The 20,181-nt window shown below is 42.0% G+C and overlaps 1 protein-coding gene across 2 annotated transcripts in view; it reads right to left on the bottom strand.

The window, feature by feature from the left end:
* shroom1 (shroom family member 1) overlaps window positions 1-20,181 on the bottom strand; it is a 68,766-nt gene that overhangs the window by 11,593 nt on the left and 36,992 nt on the right. For both annotated transcript variants that reach the window (XM_052014908.1, XM_052014907.1), the window contains exons 2-5: window positions 11,836-14,426; window positions 10,079-10,146; window positions 7,636-8,319; window positions 1,645-2,148 (exon numbers count right to left, since the gene is read on the bottom strand). In XM_052014908.1, the coding sequence (XP_051870868.1) occupies window positions 1,645-2,148; window positions 7,636-8,319; window positions 10,079-10,146; window positions 11,836-14,340 (3,761 nt within the window). In that variant the 5' untranslated portion in view covers window positions 14,341-14,426. The remainder of the gene's footprint in view (window positions 1-1,644; window positions 2,149-7,635; window positions 8,320-10,078; window positions 10,147-11,835; window positions 14,427-20,181) is intronic.

Here is a 20,181-nt window from a genome sequence, read left to right as displayed (position 1 = left end):
ACCATCACAATTCTATTCTTTTCCTAGTGATTCTTCTATTAATAAGGGACTGTATGATGCAATGAGTCAGCATATCTTGGTTGCAGTTCTGGGGCTTCAGGAGGATTTCGGGAGGGTTCAAATCCTCCTGAAACTGTTGTGATGAGCTATCCTCACACAGGAGGCACAAAATTCATGGGTAAATGGAGTTGAGTTAGTTCTAATCCTATGTCTAATAAACACAAGCCCAAGGAATAAATCTACTGGTGAATCTGCAAACATTCTCATTCTCAGTCAAAGAATAAGGGTAGACTGGGAGGTACTGTATTTCTTTAGCGATGAAGGATTAGCCTACAGCCTGCTCTTCTGTTGTCTCAATTTATTTTCCTGGGCCAATTTCCATTCAAGTAGTGGAGAGTGCAATATGATCTATTAAAGTGCATGAGAAAGAAGGGATTAGGGGAATATGCTGATAGACATAGATGGAGGGTGGGAGGAGCTTCTAGAAATTCTGCCCTGCTTGTTATACAAATATTGTTATTAGGTTACCTTGTAACTGAGTTCCCTTCTTTCCCATATATTAAAGATGAAAGTTAGGATTGATTACAATTGTCACTCATCTGCTGCTTGTAACGTAATACAGTTTAACAATTCACACAAGGTCTTCTCTCAGTCTAGTTTCTGAATGTGAAATTTCCCAAGAGCACGTGTGAATTCTGCACACAAGTAATCCTTCTGTTCTCTCCCCAAACATAAAATTAAATATTGGCTGTACCCTGGACATCGACAAGAACCTGCATTTATAAAACATCTTTAATATGGCAATAGCTCTCAAAATGCTGGAATGTCAGCACTGAATCACCAGATACCATATCCCTGAACTGGTCTGTCACCACACAACATTAACAACTATCTTCCTGGCTTTTTTGGTGGAACATTCAGAAAGTAGCACACAATGAAGCGCAACTGTTAACATTAATCAAACATTTCTCTGTTACAACTCCTGATGGAGCTGCCCTCTCTCTTTACTGCATCCCAAGCCTGGGAAATAAAATTGAGCCCATAGTGTAAGAATCATAATGCCACTCAAGTGCAGAAGGATGGACCCTTCTGGGGGAACAGTTAAGGCATGTTATTATATGCTCTTTATCTGACTTGAGAATGCTCTTTGATGACAGCTGATGCTGGATAATAAAAAAGTTGATGTCCCTCACCTTGATTGCAGACTACACAGGCCAAAGATTATATAGCTAAACATAACCTCTTTATATACAGTTCTCTTGTGTTGACCTCGTATCAATGTGGCACAAGTGTGACTTTCAAACTTTCAAAAAGGAGCAAAGAGTTTAGAAAGCCCCTCCTCTCGACCTACCACTCCTCCCGCCCAGTATCAAAAACTGCTTTATGACAGCAAGTGTTATAAATTTAAAGTTCTGTCTTATTGTCTTTGGTCTGGGTGCGCAGATCAATGCCACTAGTGGGTCTGAAATCTTTACTTCAGTGTAGTCCTTGTCTGCCTCACTCATTCTACCCTCTCTAAAATGGAAACCTTCCAAAATTCTGTTGTTCATATCACAACTCATTCCTAACGCCATTCAGCCGTCACTCTCATACCTCTACAGTACTTGCAAGCATCCCAACAAAATTTGTGTACAGTCTACTCACTTTCTCTTAGTTTCTGCCTCTGTTGTCTGACTGTACAATTGCTCTCTCCTCTGACAAGCATCAAGCACCAATGTATCATTCTGAAACAACCCTTCCACAAGATCCATTATTGTTTTTGTAGTGGGGTTGGGATCCAGGACATCTGCTAGTGAGTGATCCTCATCTATAATTTCCTTCATTAGTTTCTCCATTCTTAGCTCTTCAGGGGACTTTGTCTTCATCCTCAGTTGAACAGAGGTGTTCCTTGGATCTGTTGAAAATTGCTGAGATGTTTCCTTTCTGTTACCTTGATGGACTTTAACCAGTGATGCCTTGGTGTTCTCGGTTTTGAGCTCAGACTTTGCAACACCTGCCGTAGAGACTGGCATGGGCATCTCAACACCGCTCTCTGAACAAAGAGGTAAAGAAGCTAAGTCCACCAGCCTATCCTTCTTGTGACGTTCCATGTCATTTTCTGTGGGATGCATCTGAGCAAAGTTTACGGTTGACAGTGAATTCTTTCCACTGGAAAAGGAAAAAAAAATGAAGTCATACTTAAAAGATAAGATGGTTTGGGTAAGAGTATCATATCTGTAATGGAGGAATGAACTTCCAGTTGGTTTAGAAAGTCCCTCTTCTCTACCTGACACACCTACCACCCAGTATTGGCACCTCATTCTAAGGCCAAAGCTAAAATTGAGAAGTAATCAGAAAATGTGCTGGAAAAGCTTTCCAAGAATGTTCTTGCACTGCTCCTCTTGAGTCAACAGTGTACTGAAGAGACAGCTGACAAGATCCTTGGGGAAATACATGTTTATAACACAAAAATAAAATACTTACGTGTTGTTTACATCCACGGGACATCCCAAAGTGGGAAACAGCCATGGAAATGTGGTCACTGTTCTAATCACAGGAAGTTTGCACACTCCTGGATCCAAGCTGCTCGAAGTTGCAGGACCAAAGTCTCCTTATTACAAGTATCAGAAAACAGTAACTCCTCACCTGCCCCCACCACCTCTGGCCTTGCCCCCTCCCTTAATCTATTCATCACAATTTACTGACGTGACATTGACCACCTTGATTTCTCTACTCCCCTCACCCACTTCAACCTGCCCCCTTCTGAATGTGCAGCACTCAGCTCTCTGCAGACCAATCCAGATTTTGTGTTCCTACCCACTGACAATTGTCATCCATCTCATTTTATCAGGAGATCTTCCCTGCACAGATTCCAACCTGATAGCACCCCCACCCCGCATTGCCTGATTCAGCCTCCTACCCTAGATCCACATAGGACTGTCCCAGTAGATCTATTGTTTCAGCCTGATCTTGCCCTATCAAAGTTATTTCTTCCCATCTTGGCTCCATCCTGTTCCCCACTCCCCCCAGTCCGGTCCCTTCCCACTTACTTCTGTGACATCTTTGATGCCCTCCACCATTATGACAGTTTCCGATTCCCATTTTCACCATGGATGCTCAGTCCTTTCACACCCTCATCCCACATCAGGAAGGTCCGAGGGCACTCTGCTTCTTCCTCGAATGGAGGCTCAACTAATTACCCTCCACCAACACACTCATTCATTTGGCACAACTTTTCCTTGTGGTGAACAACTTCTCCCTCAGTTCCACTCACTATCTGCAGATTAAAGGTGTAGCTATGGGAGATCTCATGCGCACCAGCTGCACTTATCTTTTTGTTGGATATGTGGAACAATCCTTCTTCCAGACTTATTAGAGACCACTCCCCTGACTGTATTTACTCTGCACCATGCACCCATACAGAACACAAAACATTTATCACTTTTGCTGCCTATTTCCACCCTGGTCTCACATTCATGTGGTCTGTCTCTGCCACTTCCATTCCCTTTCTGCATCTCCATCTCTGGAGATGACTAGCCCAGAGATTTCCAAAGCTACCTTACAATACATTCTCTCACTCTGGTTCCAGGAAGGTGGTTCCAGGAAGGACACCATTTCTTTTACCCATCTCCTTCATCTTCATTGTATTTGTTCCAATGATGCGGCTTTCCACATTGGTCCCTCTCAAATGTCCTCCTTCCTCCACTAACGTGGCTTCCCCTCTGCCATACTGGATGGAGCTCTCAACCGCATTTCCTCCACTTCCTGAACCCCCTCTCACCCTCTCTCTGCTGGGACAGAGCAAGGATGGAGGTCCCTTGGTACATACCTTCCAGCTCACCAGACTTTGCATTCAATGCATCCTCCTGCACAATTTCTGCCAGCTCCAATTTCCTCCCACCACCAGACACATCCTTCCCTCTTCTCCTCTATATATTTCGCAGGGACCATCACTTTGTGACTCCCTGATCTATTCTTCCGTCCCCACCCCACTTCCCATTCCAGGGCACCATCCCATGCAACTAGAGAAGGTGCAACACCTCTCCATTCACTTTGCAGGGTCCCAAACAAACATTCCAGGTGAAGCAACAATTCACTTGCACTCCTTCAACTTAGTGCACGGCATTCAGCATTTACAACGTCATTTTCTCTACACCAGAGAAGCCAAATGCAGAATGGGTGGTTGTTCAGTCTACAGAAGTGATCCTGAGCTTTCTGTTGCAGGTCACTTTAATTCTCAATCCCACTCCCATTCTGACCTGTCTGTCTGCAGCATCCTCCACTGCTGTTGTGAGGGTCAAAGTAACCTAGAAGAACAACATCTTATCTTCCATCTGGACAAGACAGAAGGCAAGATGTTGCAAAATACTGAAATGAACATTATCTTTGCAACCTTCTGAAATGAACATTGAATTCTCCAACTTCAGGTACACTGCTCTGTCATTGTTACCCATTATCAAGCTTATGTCCCTTTCTCACCTGTTTTTTTTTAAATTTCTTGCTAACAGTCAGTATGCATGCTCCTTTTCACCTGATCTGTCTTAACCAATCTCCGTATAGGTTTTTGTCTTGCACCTCACTTCTCCCCCCAGCTCCGCTTTGAAAACTGTAACCCCTCTACTCTCCTCCCAGTTTTGAAGCAGGGTTTCAGACCTGAAACCTTAACTGATTTCTCATTCCACAGATGTTGCTTGACTGGCTGAGTCCTTCCAACATTTCTGCTTTTATCCTTTATACAAATGTCTTGGAAACCTATTGGTAACCATAAAAATGTAGGGCAATTATAAATAATACCAGCAGCCAGTAGTTGGAGAAATCTTGAAATAGGTATCAAAGGGTAAGAGACTGGATATTTGAAATTAAGATGAAGAGGGATTTCTTCTCTCAGAGAGTTGTGAATCTTTTCTACCTCAGAGAGCAGCGGTGCTGAGTGTATTCAAGGGTGAGATAGGTAGACATTTAAATAGATAAGATATCTTTATTGGTCACATGTACATCGAAACATACAGTGAAATGCATCTTTTGCATAAAGTGTTCTGGGAGCAGCCCTCAAGTGTCGCCACGCTTCTGGCGCCAACATAGCGTGCCCAAAACTTCCTAACCCGTACGTCTTTGGAATGTGGGAGGAAACCGGAGCACCTGGAGGAAACCCACGCAGACTCGGGGAGAACATATAAACTCCTTACAGACAGAGGCCAGAATTGAACCCGGGTCGCTGGCACTGTAATAGTGTTACACCAACCGCTACACTACCGTGCCTGCCCTAGACCTCGATATAAATAGACCTAGATATATAATGCAGGAGAATCAAGAATAATGGAGATCAGGCAGCAAAGTGAAGACCAAAGATTTTATTGAATGGCAGAGCAGACTCTGTAGGCCATATGGCTTATTCCTGTTTCTGATTCCGATGATCCCACAAAACCAACATGTTGCACTGGCAGTAAACCAAGCAGATTCAGCTTGTAAGTAAACCCCACAGAATGCCCCATTAAATAAAACCCACAGAATTCTCCCATTAAATAAAACCCTTAGGCTGTGGGTCAAAGAAAGCCAACAGGATATACATTAAATAAAACAAACGGGATGCACAGTGAAATAAAACCAGTAGGATGATCTATAAAACAAAATTCAGCAAGGTGCAGTGTTAAGTAGAACCAGTAGGCTGCAGTAGTAAATAAACCCCGGAGGACATACTGTTAAGCCTAACCCCAAGGATGTGATGTGAAATAAAACCAGCAGGTCCTGTTGTTAAATAAAACCTACACATATGCCTCATTACCCTCTGCTAATTAATTGCACTCATTAATGATTACATGCTTCTTTGATGAATTTCCTTGTAGTGCTGTCTACCTCCTATTCTTCTCTCTCATCCAAACCCAGTTTAAAGGAAACATGGGAAACAGAAGCCTGCTGAATTTAAGAGGAGCACGGGAAACAGAGTCCTGGTAAGTAAAAGCAGCTTGAGAAACAATTCCCGGCAAGTTTAAAAAGAGCTTGGCAAACAGGCCACTGGTGAGTTTAAACAAGCACATATCTTAAACAAAGAGCCAGGAAATTGAAAAAGTTCCTTCAGCGCAAGTAAAATAGTAAATAATCATAAGGTTTAAAGACTTTGATGGTACAATATTCAGATCCATGGTCCAAAGCTTAGTGTCAATTCTGAAGTCAAGGTTACAGTTTGATATTTTCATAGAACTGCCCTGTCCCTAATGTGGGTTTTATGGTTTTAGCAACAAACTTTGAATTATAGAAATGTTTGTGTAGGAGGATGCCATGCAGGCTATTGCACCCCTCCCAGAACAAGAGCTATCCAGCTCAACACAACTCTCCAGTTCTTGGTGGTCAGCCTTGTGGGTTATGGAATATTTCCAAGTACTCTTTAAATACATTGAGGGTTTCTGCTTCTCTGATCCTTAAAGACTGCAAATTCTGGATGCCCATCATCGCTGGGTGGAAAACATTCTCCTCATCTCCTTGCTAATCTTTCTACCATTTACTTTAAATCCATGCTAAACTAGGTTCTTCCTATTTACTGTGACAACCTTTCTTATAACTTCATATACCTCAATTAAATCTTCTCTGTTCCAAACAAAACAAGCACCATCTTTCCAATCTTTTCCTACAGCTAAAATTCTACAGTCCTGGCAACCTCCTCATAAACGTCTTCTGGAGCTTCTCCTATGCTATCATATCCTTTGCATAAAGTGGTGACCTAAACCACACAGAGAACTCTACACAGTATTTTAATCTTGCTTTTTATGCCTCAGCTGATAAAGGAAAGGATCCAATATGCCTTTTAACCAACCTGTCCAACTACCTTTAGGCATCTGTAAAGAGGCATTCCAAGGTCCCTAAATGAAATCACATTTACCTGAAATGTTAACAGTGCTCCTCTCCACATAGATGTTACCTGACACAGAATATTCCCAATATTTTCTATTTTTAATCAGATGCTACCTTTCCTTAACAAATCCATGCTGACTGTCATTTATTACCCTGTACATTGTGAAATGATTAATACATTTCCTCAGAAGTGTTTCTATTATTTGGCTGTCATTCATCAGTTTATCCCTTTCTCCTTTTTTAAACAATGCTACAATGTTAGCTGTCCTTCGGTTCCTGCACTGTGCCTATGACTAGAGTGGATTGGAAAATAATGGTCAGAGCCTTAGGTATTTTTACTTTTCTGGAACTCTAGGGTCCATACTATCTGGGATTGACAATAAAATCACCTTCCCATTACTACCATTGTGGGAGTGGGGGGTTGGGGGTGTGGCAGAGGGTGGTACAGGAGCCTGAAGACCCACAGTCAACAATTCAGAAACAGCTTCTTCCCCTCTGCCATCAGATTTCTGAACAGTCCATGAACCCATGAACACTACCTCATTTTCCTTTTTTTGAACTATTCAGTAATTTTAATGTTTTTGCATTGTATTGCTGCCACAAAATAATATATTTCACGTCATATAAGTTAGTGTTAATAAATCTGATTCTGCTTCAAAGCAGCTAAATTTCTGAATATTTTTCCTCAATCTACATGTCCCATTATAGCTCATACTCTTTCTCCTTAACTATTACCCTTTCTTTTGTCTTCAGCTTCCAGGAGACCTTCCCTCCACAGATTTACTTTGATTAAAATAAGTGTTGCCTTACCTCATTGTCTGCTCAGTCACTTCAATTTCTTTGTTTGCTGCTATTGCTAGGGATGAAGATTCAAACATATTTTTTGGATGCTGTTGTGAGAGGTTGAATTGAACATAAATCTTTTCAGAGGCTAAGCAAAGATCTGTGCCACTGTTTTCTGATTTCACAGAGGAATTTTCAAAATACACATCATCTTCCTGGCTGGATGGGGAGGAATGGGAATATGTCCAAGCTGGTGACTTCCTGAGTGGCGAAGGTGGAGATGGAGATATAGGAGCAACAGGTTCTGCACTATATGAAAATGAACGTGACTTGGTCATGTCAGAACTTCTCTCATACACAATAGCAGTTTCATCCTGGCTGGTTTGTGAATTAATGATGTGCCTTTTCAGCTTAATCCAGTTTTGTTTGGAAGAAGGTAACTCTGGCAGAGGTAGGGGTGCTCTTTTCCATTCTAGCGCTGCATGATTCCCTTCAGTTGGTTCACCATCAGCATCTGAGCAGCAAAGTTGGTCAGTACTTCTGCTCAGTTGTGTGGCTGGTCTGCCGTTGGATGACTCTGGCTCATCCAATGACTTTCCTCTTTGTCTTTCAAATCTGCTTTTGTTGAGTGCCATGTTAACATGCTTGTTATCACAATATTTCCAATTGGCACTCACTTCAGTCACAGACTTGATTTTGGCAGTACTGGGCCTGGAAAAGAACATTTCAAACTGATATGCAAATACAGATTGAGAGTACACAAATCATAAAATTGACAAGACTCAAATAAGACAGATCAGAATTACTCATGCACACCTTCCATGTAGAATCTACAGCTGAAGCACTTAACATTGAGATCATTAATATCTCAAAAAATAGCTGGAGGATATAACAAACCCTTGGCTATTCCCTCCACTGCCTCAAGTCCTTGAATGTTTCCCTCATATCACACCAACCAGAACAAGGTGCAGAATTCAACCTGCAGTGAGACCCAAAGGCTGTTCTGATGGATTATACTTCATGCTTACTGTTTGATGATATCCTCTGCAGAATTACACTTACGCCACATCAAAAATAAATTTCCATCTATAAATTCCCAAATGTTTCTCAAGTGATGGAGTTATAAGAAAAAATGTTCTTCATGAAATTGAAATAAATCTCATCAAGATACAAAAAAAGCCATTTATTTTCTCACCAAAAATGAGGTCTGGAGGTGCATCAAGGCTCCCCTACTTCAGAACAAATCTGGAGCTGCTCTCGATTCCCTCTTTTACAATGAACCAAGTTACAGCAGCATAGAAGATAGAACAGTACAGCACAGAACAGGTCCTTCGGCCCACAATGTTGTGCCAACTTAGCTAACCCCTCCTACCCACAGGATGCCCATATCCGTCTATTTTCCTTTCATTCATGTGCCCATCCAAGCCCCTCTTAAAAGCCCCCAATGAATTTGTCAGTCCGAACACAGAATAAATTGCTGAATTATAGAGATATCATTGCCTGATCTCTGCTGCAGTCATCACGTTAATGAGTTATCATTTTTCTTGGCTTATTCAGTAGAGATATTTTCACTGCATGTCCATTTTGCACTTAGAATTGTGGCTGCATATTCAAATGGTCTATGTTATATAAACACCATATATGTTGTTTGAATTGCAGCCCCTTTACAAACACATTGGAAACACCACTTCCAATTAAAAAGTTAGAATGGGTCAATGGGTCACAAGGGGGGGAAGAGGGGTAGGGGAGGCAGGATGGAAATCACTGACCCAAAATGCTAACTCTGTTCCTCTCTCCGTAGTTGTTGCCTGGTCACCTGAGTATTTCCAGCATTTTACATTCTTAATCTAATTAACAACAGCTTTGCAAACTCATCAGCACAAGGCAATGTTGTAAAACCACATCAAAACAAAGAGTTTATGTATATTCGTTCAACACCTTTCCCTCCCCAGTACCTGGACAGGATTGCTTGTATGGCTGTGGGTGGAAAGCAATTTGAAGATAATCATTGCAGTTTATCTGCTTACTGCCCTCTGCAGGCAGACTCAAAAAGTAGACAGTGGTCTACCTCAAGATATGCCTGTGATGGTATCTCACCATTTGCATTGGGACAGTGGAGATAAAAGACATGTATCACTCCCAGAACAGGCAACAGCCCAGAACAAGAAATGGGACCTGTGTAAATCCTCTGAGGGAGAAGACCTGCAATTTATTTTTGTATCACTAACGTTCTGGCTGCCTTTTCTCTGCTGCAATAGTAGCATGTATTGGGAACTGACCAGTTTCATTTCCATCCCAGCAGGGGATATTTCCCATGTGACAACAATATTGAGGCTGGAAGCAGAGGTAGGATCATGAAGGCTTTGCCAAGGCAAGAGGCAGTGTCCAGTCACCTCAGTTCTGGCAACATGTTGGACCTTTAAGCCCTGGATGCTGACTCTTTAAGGAATAGTGTTTTTGTTTTACTCACCTGGCAGGGGTGTCGTTGTTATCAATTTGCCTCAAGGACTCCTTGTTCAGATTAGGAGCTAGCTCATTCTGCAACAGAAAAATCCTTCTCAAATTATCCAGTGCTCTTAATAAATTTTAAAAGATGCATGTTAAATATGTATAGAATCATGATTAGGCCATGACTCAAGCACTGTGCATTGTCCTTATTCCCATATTCCTGAATTACAGAGGAGGATATGTGGCCTATTGAGTCCACGCCAGCTCACATAGTAATCCATTCTAATTTTCCCTGTAACCTATTCTCATCACATTCCCACCAACTCCTCTCAGACTCTACCACTCACCTGCACACTCGGGGCAATTTACTGTGCCAATTAACCTACCAACCCACAGATTTTTGGGATGTGGGAGGTAACTGGAGCACCTGGGGAATCCCACAGAGTCACAGGGAGAACATGCAAACTCCTCGCAGACAGCATTGGCAATTGTGATTGAACCAGGGTTTCTGGAGCTGTGAGGCAGCAGCTCTACTCACTGCACCACTCAGCTGCTTCTATTTCACAATGGACATAGAATCATTGTAGTAGGAAAAAGAATTGCAAGGATAGGAGCAGAAACTATCAAGAAGGTCAAACAGTTGGTTTACTTTTTTAGGAAACAGAAGATCTGATGGAGGTTATTGATGTTCTGAATATTTTGGAGATGACAGATGTGGAGAGAATGCTTGCAAGGGAATTCAAAACCTGTGGCTGTAAGTACAAGGTAGTCATTAATAAATTGGAGAGGGAAACAAGGTGAAATCCCTGTACATTTAGAGTGGTTAGGATATGGAACAGGTAATTTGCAAAACGTAATTCAAGGCATACAGGAGAGAAAAGCGATGTGGTAGATCAAGATAGAAAGAACAGCAGAAGTAGCAATACTGGTTATCCTTAACAAACCTAGCAAACAACATGCATTACTAATTCTTCTTTAATGCAGAATCTTATTATGGTTAAGAAACATTAAAATGCCAAATTTGTTCTGCAAGAGAGAGAATTTCTTCCCATCTCCACCCCCCCCCCCCCCCCCCCCCCCCCACCTCCACCTCACCAGGTTAACTCAAACCTTGATACCCAAAGCTTTAGGAGCAAGCAATTCCTGATTGTTTTAGTCACAGAATGTAAGATAAGATTTCTTTATTAGTCACATGTACATCGAAACACACAGTGAAATGCATATTTGTTTGTGTGGAGTGTTCTGGGGGCAGGCCACAGGTGTCGTCATGCTTCTGGCGCCAACATAGCATGCCCACAACTTCCTAACCCGTACGTCTTTGGAATGTGAGAGGAAACCGGAGCACCCAGAGGAAACCCACGCTGACACGGGGTGAACGTACAAACTCCTTACAGACAGCGGTGGAAATTGAACCCAGGTCACTGGCTGTAATAGCGTTATGCTAACTGCTACACTGTCGTGCCTGCCTCAAAGTTTCATTGCTGCAGAGTCCTTTAATACACGTGGAAATACCCTCATGTTTTAAATTCTTGCAGATTATCAAGATTGTTTTTGCACTTAGTCTACAATCCTCAACTATTTTTTGCAAAAAGTTCCCACAGTTCTCATAATCTATTTCTGTGCTTCTGTTTCTCATTCTTATTCTCATCATAGCTGCCCAATAATTCTTTGGAAACCATCTGGTCTGGAGTAGCAATCACATCTGCCAGCCCACAGTAGACTTTCATAGCCAAATAGGTGTGCTCAACTGCTGTTAACTATTCTACTTTGGGTACATACCTGCTGAGGTAATGGAAATGACTTTGACCGTGCACGCCTACCAAAATGAACAAACTCCGGCTGGTCCTGCAGATCATCAGTGGAGCCAAGTTTTTCAGAAATGCAACAGGCATCTGTCCACTTTGGAAAGTGCTGAAGCTCAAATGACTTGCTTAAGGGATGGTTGGGAGATCTAGTACTGCAGCCAGAAGAGGTTTCTGAGGAATTATCCCAAGGTCTCTCGGCTAATTTGTGTTGGGATATGTTTGATCCTTGGACGGGACTGCACCTGGAATATTGACAGCAGCTGCTCTCCAAAAGCCTCCTGTGCTGGACGGGCTTTGAAAACAGCCATTGATCACTAATTAATTCTGTGGCACAGGGTCTAGGACTTCTCCTGCGGCCAATATACTCGACCAAAGCTTCATGCTGAATCTGCTTTAACTTCACCTGTGATGTATTTGCTGCTTCAAACAGCTGTCTCCTTGATGTCACGAGACTACTGTTGCCCTGCATATCTGGGAACTTGAAGGTCTCTGCCTGCCCCCATTTCCTTGGACTACACACTACACCCAACTGATTTATCTTTTCAGGTTCTGAAGAATACATTTTCTTCTCCAGCAATGTCAGCCTTTTCCTGCTCCCTGTTCGGGTGGCCTTGTGCTGGGGATCCAGAGGTTTTACCCTTTGGTTCTCATGCAATCCTTGTGATGGTGGAGACGTGGCTGCTGGATCATCGGGAATGCGACTTGGGTCAGACAAAGAGTCTGTTTGGAAATGTGTAATGCTTGGCCTCCCAATGGGCTTTTGCTTAGCTCTGTTTGGCCAGCTAAGCTGGAGGTCTCTACGTTTAAAAGAGGTCTCCTTCAGAACCTTAGACTGTGCATGCTTTACTTGGTTTCTATAAGCAGTTTTGGAAGAATTGATTGATGAGCCTGAGGTGTCTGGAGCTTCTTCATTCAATTGGCTGAGGTCAATGGATTCATTTAGAAGCCGAGAAGAACTCTTGCATTTTTGTAGCTGTGTCATTTTGTTCTCGAGTGCTCTGCACAGACCCTGGCTTCCTCCATTCTGTCCATGCATGTCCTTTTGGCCGCCAGAGAGATGAAATTTTTGTTTAGGGCTCGTTGGTGAACTTCTCCCAACATTTGTGGCTTCGAAGGCAAGACGATGCAACATTGGAGTATTTTCAGCAGTGATTGCACCAGGACTGCTTGTTTCGTTTGCTGGCTTCAAGAGATTCTCAAAAACATCACAGTTATTTCTTGCTTCTGGACATGGAACTAATTGATGTCCTACACTGCCAGTGCTGTTTCTCATTTTCCTCTGGCTACACTGCTTTCTTACCTGAACAGACTCTGTCACAGGAAGATGTGTTTTAGGGATGCGTGAATACTCATTAGATCCACAGAAGATCTGGCAGTTGTGGGCACTGTTATCTAGACCAAGTGGCTGATGTAATAAGTGTCTGGCACTTGCCTCACTCAATGATCTTTGTCTGTTTTTGCATCCTCTAACTACATTAAATTTATAATTCACCTCAGGGTTTCGTCCTTCCTTGTCTTCAGGGCACATTGATTGGGAAGAGCCTGGAAAGCCTTTGGCAGGCCTAGATTCCCCCATAAGTGTTTGCGAATATGTGGTGGTGACGTAAAAATGTGGTGATATTTCTTGACTGCGTGCATTCACCCTACCACACATTACTGGAGATGGTAGCTCAGGATGGCGAGGACTAACAAGAACTGGTTTCTGTCCAGATGCCAATGGGAGACAGTGGATTTGTTTTTGTGATTCCACACAGTCAAATGCAATGCCAGAATTGTGATGGGCAAGAGAGAGAGACGAGTTAGTTATGTTGTTTGGAGGTGCCTTCTCAATCCTTTTAGGAGTAAAATTTCCTGCACCTTCAACTGTTTGACTGTGTTTCTCTGGCACAAAACCAGTATTCTTTAATGAAGCGTTCAAAAAGGGAGTCTGGGGCAGGCTTGATGTCTCTTTAGATTGGCAATTGTTTTCAAGAGTCATCCCTAGCATCTTGCTCTCAACTGATGATCTCTGAGACACATCTTGTGGGTTCGATCCATCACGGGTGTGATAACAGCCAAAACCATCATGTTGTCTGATAACAAGGAAACTATCATGACGAGTTGGTGGGGGAGGAGGTTTTGACCAATTATACTCCCTACCATGACCATTGTTGTTATAGTTCTCCATGGATAGGAAGACAGGTCTCTCTTCATTGCCCATAGCACCAGCATCACAGACTACAGATGTTGGCTTTGTGCCAGTCCATCGCTGAGTGTCTGAATCAGGGCCCTGGTAGAACACTTTCCCTGTTTGCCAGGGTCTATGGCTGCAGTGTAGAAGTGACACATTTTCTGCAGCGCTGAAAGTAGGAGAGAATGAGCCATACCCAGAGTCTTCTTTGCCATTATGATGACCCAATTGGTTTATGTAACCAGTTTGTCTGTTGGGAGAGAAGCGGCTTGCAGAATTGGCAGCTCCTGTCTGATCCAACCTGTCCATGCTTCAGCTGTAGTTCCATGATTTGATCTTCATCTTTGTCAAGTAAGGCATCAAAGAGCCATTTACTTGCCTCAAATCTAATGTTTCTGAAAACAGATTTATTGTAGTTAATGCAAAGAAAGGAAATGTGCACCTTATTGTAGTGCTAGGACATTCAAAATACTTTCAATGCTATTATCATATAGGCAAATGTAGCAATTAATTCTGCATAAAGCAAGGCTCTAAGACAGTAAATTAAATTAATGACTGATTAATCTGCTACTGGTGTTATTGGTTGACTAAGGTATGCAGACAAGGATAACAACAGAATCTTTGAATGGAGCAATTCATAGTTCTATCAATCTGAACAAAGAGAAAGATATATTTTTAAATGTAATTTGAAAGATTGTGTGATGCACTCATCAAATAAATGAAGTAATGGAGTAAAGGGCCAGGCTAAATTAGGACATAAAAATAGGCTTACACCCACAACTCTCTGACTCAGAGACAATAATAATGGTCAATCTAATACTTGCGTCAGTAACTTAAAATCATTTATACATATGCTGTGCTGAGAGATTTAACATGATGAGATGCTAAAATTCCTAGAATGGTTCCTTAAATGTGTAGCTTTAGCAGTCAACTGGTCCATTGGGAGAGCTCCTCAACAGCATCCAGGTTTTTTCCAACCCCAAAAACATCAGAATTAGGAGTAGACCCTGCAGCCATTCCAGCCTGTTCTGCCATTTGACCGTGCACCTCAAGTCAATTTTCCTGCCTAATTCTCAATCTGTGATACACTTAGTGTCAAATATTTTTCCATCTTACCCTTAAATATACCATGTTGCTGAGCATCTGCAGCTCTCTAGGTTAGGGAAATCCAAAGATTTACACCCTACCTAAACAAATTTCTCTCTTCCAAGCCAAAACTGCACACAGTATTCCAAATCAGCTCTCACTAAAACCTGTACAATTGCAATAAAACTTCCTTTCTTTTGTACTCCACCCTTGCATACTACTTCCCTTCCTTATCGCTTGCTGTATCCTGCATGTTTACTTTCGGGATCCCATGAACCAATGCACGTAGGTCCACTGCATACCAAGCTTTAGTGGTTTCTCACAATTTAAAATATATTCTGTTTTCCCACAGCATAACCTCACATCTGTCCACATATTGCTCTATGTCACCTCCTGCCCTCTAGCTCAACCTGTCTATATTCCTTTGCCTCCTCACAATTCTTTTTCCCACTAGCTTTGTAACCACAGCAAACTTCTACTTTGAAACTGGACTTCCGGGATCTCTGGTGTTACATTTAGAGCTAATGGCTAATCAGAGGTTGAAAAAGAGTCACCGAATTGGGACATCCATGCTTAAGTAATTTTTATTATGGCTTACTCCCCTTTTAATGAATGTTAAAAACTAACCTGTGTATTTCACAACCACTGCCTCTTGCTGGACAGAGAGCAGCAACAGCATAGGCACCTTGACCCATGGGAAATAAGTCACTGCTGCTTGAGGGATCTTTAGCAGAGAGGAGGTCATAGGTGGGGGTGGAAAACTGACCAAGGTGAGCAATTAACAGAGAAGTTGGAAGTCGATGAATGGGGAGAGGATGTCTTAAGGCTGCATGGAGTTACGGTCATGGAGAGGGATGGGGTCAGGGACGATCTGGGTTGCACAATTAGCTGTGATGGGGCCAGGGATGAACCAAATGCTCTAATAGGCTGTGATGGGGTTGGGATGAGTCAGAGGCCATAATTGGCCAGGGGTTTAGCTGAGGACTGCAATCTGCCAGTGACAATAATTCTGTGCCAGGGCTGGGAGAGAACAACATCCTTAGACAAAACAGTAGGTGATATGTGAGCAAATTGAAAAGGTTATTGGTTACAATCTCTTGATCCAATTTCTGTCATTAAATAATTGAAATGAGCAGAATGCCTTGATGATGTCATCACACAAAGAGAAATGAAATTTTGTGTTAGGATGAATCACCACAGGAAGTGTTTGGTCCAATTCCCCAATGAGCCCAACTTCAGCTTGAAATGGGAGTAAACAAAAACAGCCAAATATTAATCTTTGCGTGGTTTGCACATGAAATGGTGCAATGGGTATAATCACCAGGCATTGGATACACTATGTTCTGTCTTTTCATCCAAGCCATTAAACTAAACAGTGAAGTCTGGTTTTGATTCTAGTGTCACCCTACCAGTTTATTGAAAAGTTGCCCCTTTAATTGTAAGAATACCAGATCTTCTTGCTACTTAAATCAGAGCAGAATACTGTATCATCCTCTACAATTTTCACTATTTTCTTTTGCATTTTTTTAACTGTCCCTTTTTCAAGTGAGATCGCTTCCCTCTCCAATAAATGTAGTTCTTCCCATGTTAAAGAAAAAAAATGAAATTCTCTGGGATTAACTGCAACATGTAAGGTGTTCCATAATCTTAAATCCCTTCGGTAATGCAGACTAATAGGTAGAACAGGAAAGGTTCTTAAGAGGTCAACAAGTACATCAAATTCATATAGCTTTCAATGGCTTCCATTTTGAATATCATCATCCAAATATGGAAATTTTTATTTTAACTTGACTTTTCATCTGAAAGTTATTATTTCCAATAATTCAGCTCTCTCCCTCTCCATGTTTTGCACTAAAATGTTTTTTGGGTTATTCATTCAAATCCTGAAGTGAAGTTTAATCTCTAAATTTCAAACTCAAGGTTTGCATGCTATCATTCGCAGCCAGGGTCATACCTGGTGTGAGTTGACACATTTCCTCAAAATAACAATTGACATAATGAGAGTCTGACATCACTATTGATCATAAATCCCAGAGGCAGCAATGACAGACAGGAAGCAGGAGAGACGACTACATTTTACCCCTTCCCCAAAATAGATGAAAAGTGGAAAATCTGTTTTTGTGGAGGCTGTCGTTCTCTTGGGCAAAACCTAGATCAGGGAAACATTAATGATGGATGATGATTGGAATCTATGAATCAGTTACCAAGGGAAGTTGGCTGCAATGTTTCTGTAAATAAATTACACTGTTAGCTGGAATGTCAGGTTGACTTAAGGAGTGTCTGCTTTTCAACAAGACACCAGTGGGACACTTAACTATTATTGACAAGTTGCAAACAATTAGAATAGTGATTACATAAGTGAACAATGTAATGAATGATTTACAACTTTTTTTAAAAAACTTAATTGAAAGAAAGATAAGATTTGTTCTCTGTGCTGTATGTGGCAGAATTGTAAACTTGCTACAGGAAAATGACAAGGGAAAACTTCTTTCATGGTGGTCCACATGTCCTCGATGGAAACCACTGTATATGCACCAGTGTGGCATGAATAATGAAAAGCCTCAATTGGGTGGAGTGGGATTGTGTAACCCAAGCAGTGTGTCTTATAATGGTGAAGTTGTGATTGATTTATTTTTTAACAATCCAAAGCAGTTGTATTATTTTTCATATCCTGTTCGTGTTTCTTTTAAGCATGGGAAATAATCACATGATTCCACAGCGACAGGGAAGGTCAAGATGATTTTAATTGAGGGTTTCAATCTTATGAAGAGTTTCAGTAGGATTAAAGTGGAAACATTATTTCCTTTGGTTGGAGAACCAATAACAAGGAGTCATCAACTTCAAATGGTTGCCAGGAAAGTGAGGACAGAAGGTGAGAAGCTTATTTCAATAGATGGTGGATGGACTTTGGAACATAAAGGATGATGAATCTATGACTCTGGTGTCTCTTCAGGAAAAAACAGAGTGGCATTTGAAGCAGAGAAAGATTCAGAGCTATGTGGAAAGAACAAAAACACTGGGACTAATTGTGGATTACTGTAGCACAGAGCACAGAAACAATAAATCAACTATTAGGTGCACAGCTGGAGACAAGCAACCTCTAGGAGGATCAGTCTAGGATTGTAAAAGGAGCCATGTGGGGACCGCCACGTTGCCAGCCAAGAGGAAAGATGACTCCTCTTCCCAATCCCAGTTTTTTCATGCATGCATGCTTAGCAAGCCAGACATTTCAAACCCCATCACCTCCTGGAAATATGTGGATCTCTCTGACTGCTGCAGAACTATTATAGATTGTTCTATTATGTAATGGTTGTCAACATAACACACTGAGGAGAATTAAAGAAAACTGTATGGGTTATTACAACAAACCATACAAACCTTGTCTGGTGAGGGTTGAATGGAAACTCTAGAATTCTCTGTCCCAGGAGAGGGTAGACAAACAAGGACTGTTTTCTCTGGAGAGGCTGAGAGGAGACCTAATAGAAGTTTATAAAATTATGAGAGGCATAGATAGAGTAGAGCAGGCGGTATCTTTCTCCCCCAGGTCAAAATGTTTAATACTAGAGGACATGCATTTAAGGTGAGAGGGGGTAAGATCAAAAGAGATGTGCAGGGCAAGCTTTCTTTTTACATAGAGAGTGGTGGGTGCCTGGAATACACTGCCAGGTGCGGTGGTGGAAGCAGATACAACAGAGATGTTTAAGAGGCTTTTAGATAGGCACGTGAATATGCAGAGAATGGAGAGATATGGACCACGTGCTGACAGAAGGGATTAATGTAATTAGGCATCATTGGCTGAATTAGTTCAGCACAACATTGTGGGTTGAAGGCCAGTTCCTGTGCTCTACTGCTCTATGTTCTATATTCTATGTTCTAGAAAGTGATGGAGACCAGCTTTTAGAAGTATTTAAAGTGGAGCTAGATACATTTTTGAAAGGTTGGGGGATTGAGTCTCCCAATCACTGTGGACTTGGCACAGTGGAGGAGTTGAGGTCCAGGGCAGATCACCCACGAACATTTTGAATCATTGGTCAGGTTTCAGGGGTCTGGTGGGCTTACTCCTGCTCCTATTTTCTTGTGTTCTTGTGAAAGCAGAAAATGCTGAAAGTACTCAGCAGGTCAGGCACCAATTATGGAGAGGGAAGTTAAGTTAATGCTGCAGGTCGATGACCTCCCATCAGAGCTGATAGGCCATTGTTTTGAAACTTAACTCTGTTCCTCTCTCCACAGATCCCACTTGACCTGCTGAGTATCTCCAGCATTTTCCAGTTTTATTTCTGATTTCCAACGTTTGCAGTATTTTGCTTTAGAAACAATAATGCTTGGTTGTTTTCTCCAAATTTCCGCCAACTTACTTTAAGAAATACTGGATTAGAAATTCCTTGGCACAAGGGACAGGTTAAAGCAGTGCCAGTTATTTGTACCAGTTAAGTGTCAGGTCCCCTTCCAGCAATGTTTTATGGTACACAAAGTGTTGAGTGTGATAGAACAGGCCATCAAACACATAAATGCATAAAGCAGCACTTCCTCCTCAACTTCACAACTGGAAGAAGAGTTCAGCAAAGCAGTAAACAGCAGGATGTGGGATGGGATGGGAGGGAGAATCTTGTCTGGAGCTGATGACAACAGTGAGAGTGGAGTTGGAGGTGGTGACATCAGGATAAGAAGCAGTATTGGGGGATGGGGACATCAAGATTCAGACACCTAATTGGCAGTATCCAATGGGAAGGCATTGTTACATTGGCAGTAAGGTTTGTGGCACCAGCAAAAAGCCAAGTGTACTCCCTGCTGCAGAGACTTTAGACTCAGCCAGCTCCATCACCAACAAGGACATTTTCCAGAAGCAGTGACACAAGAAGGTGGCATCCATCACTAAAGACCCTCACCATCCAGAACATGCCCTCTTCACATTCCTGCCATCAGGGAGGAGGTACAGGAGCCTGAAGACCCAAGCTCAGTGATTTAGGAACAGCTTCTTCCCTTCTGCCATCAGATTTCTGAACTGTCCATGATCACTACCTTGTTATTCCTTTTTTCCCCATTATTTATTTATTTTAGTAATTT

This window comes from Pristis pectinata, chromosome 4 (assembly GCF_009764475.1).
Source record: "Pristis pectinata isolate sPriPec2 chromosome 4, sPriPec2.1.pri, whole genome shotgun sequence".
Lineage (NCBI taxonomy): Eukaryota > Metazoa > Chordata > Chondrichthyes > Rhinopristiformes > Pristidae > Pristis > Pristis pectinata.
This window is presented reverse-complemented; position numbering and strand designations above follow the sequence as displayed.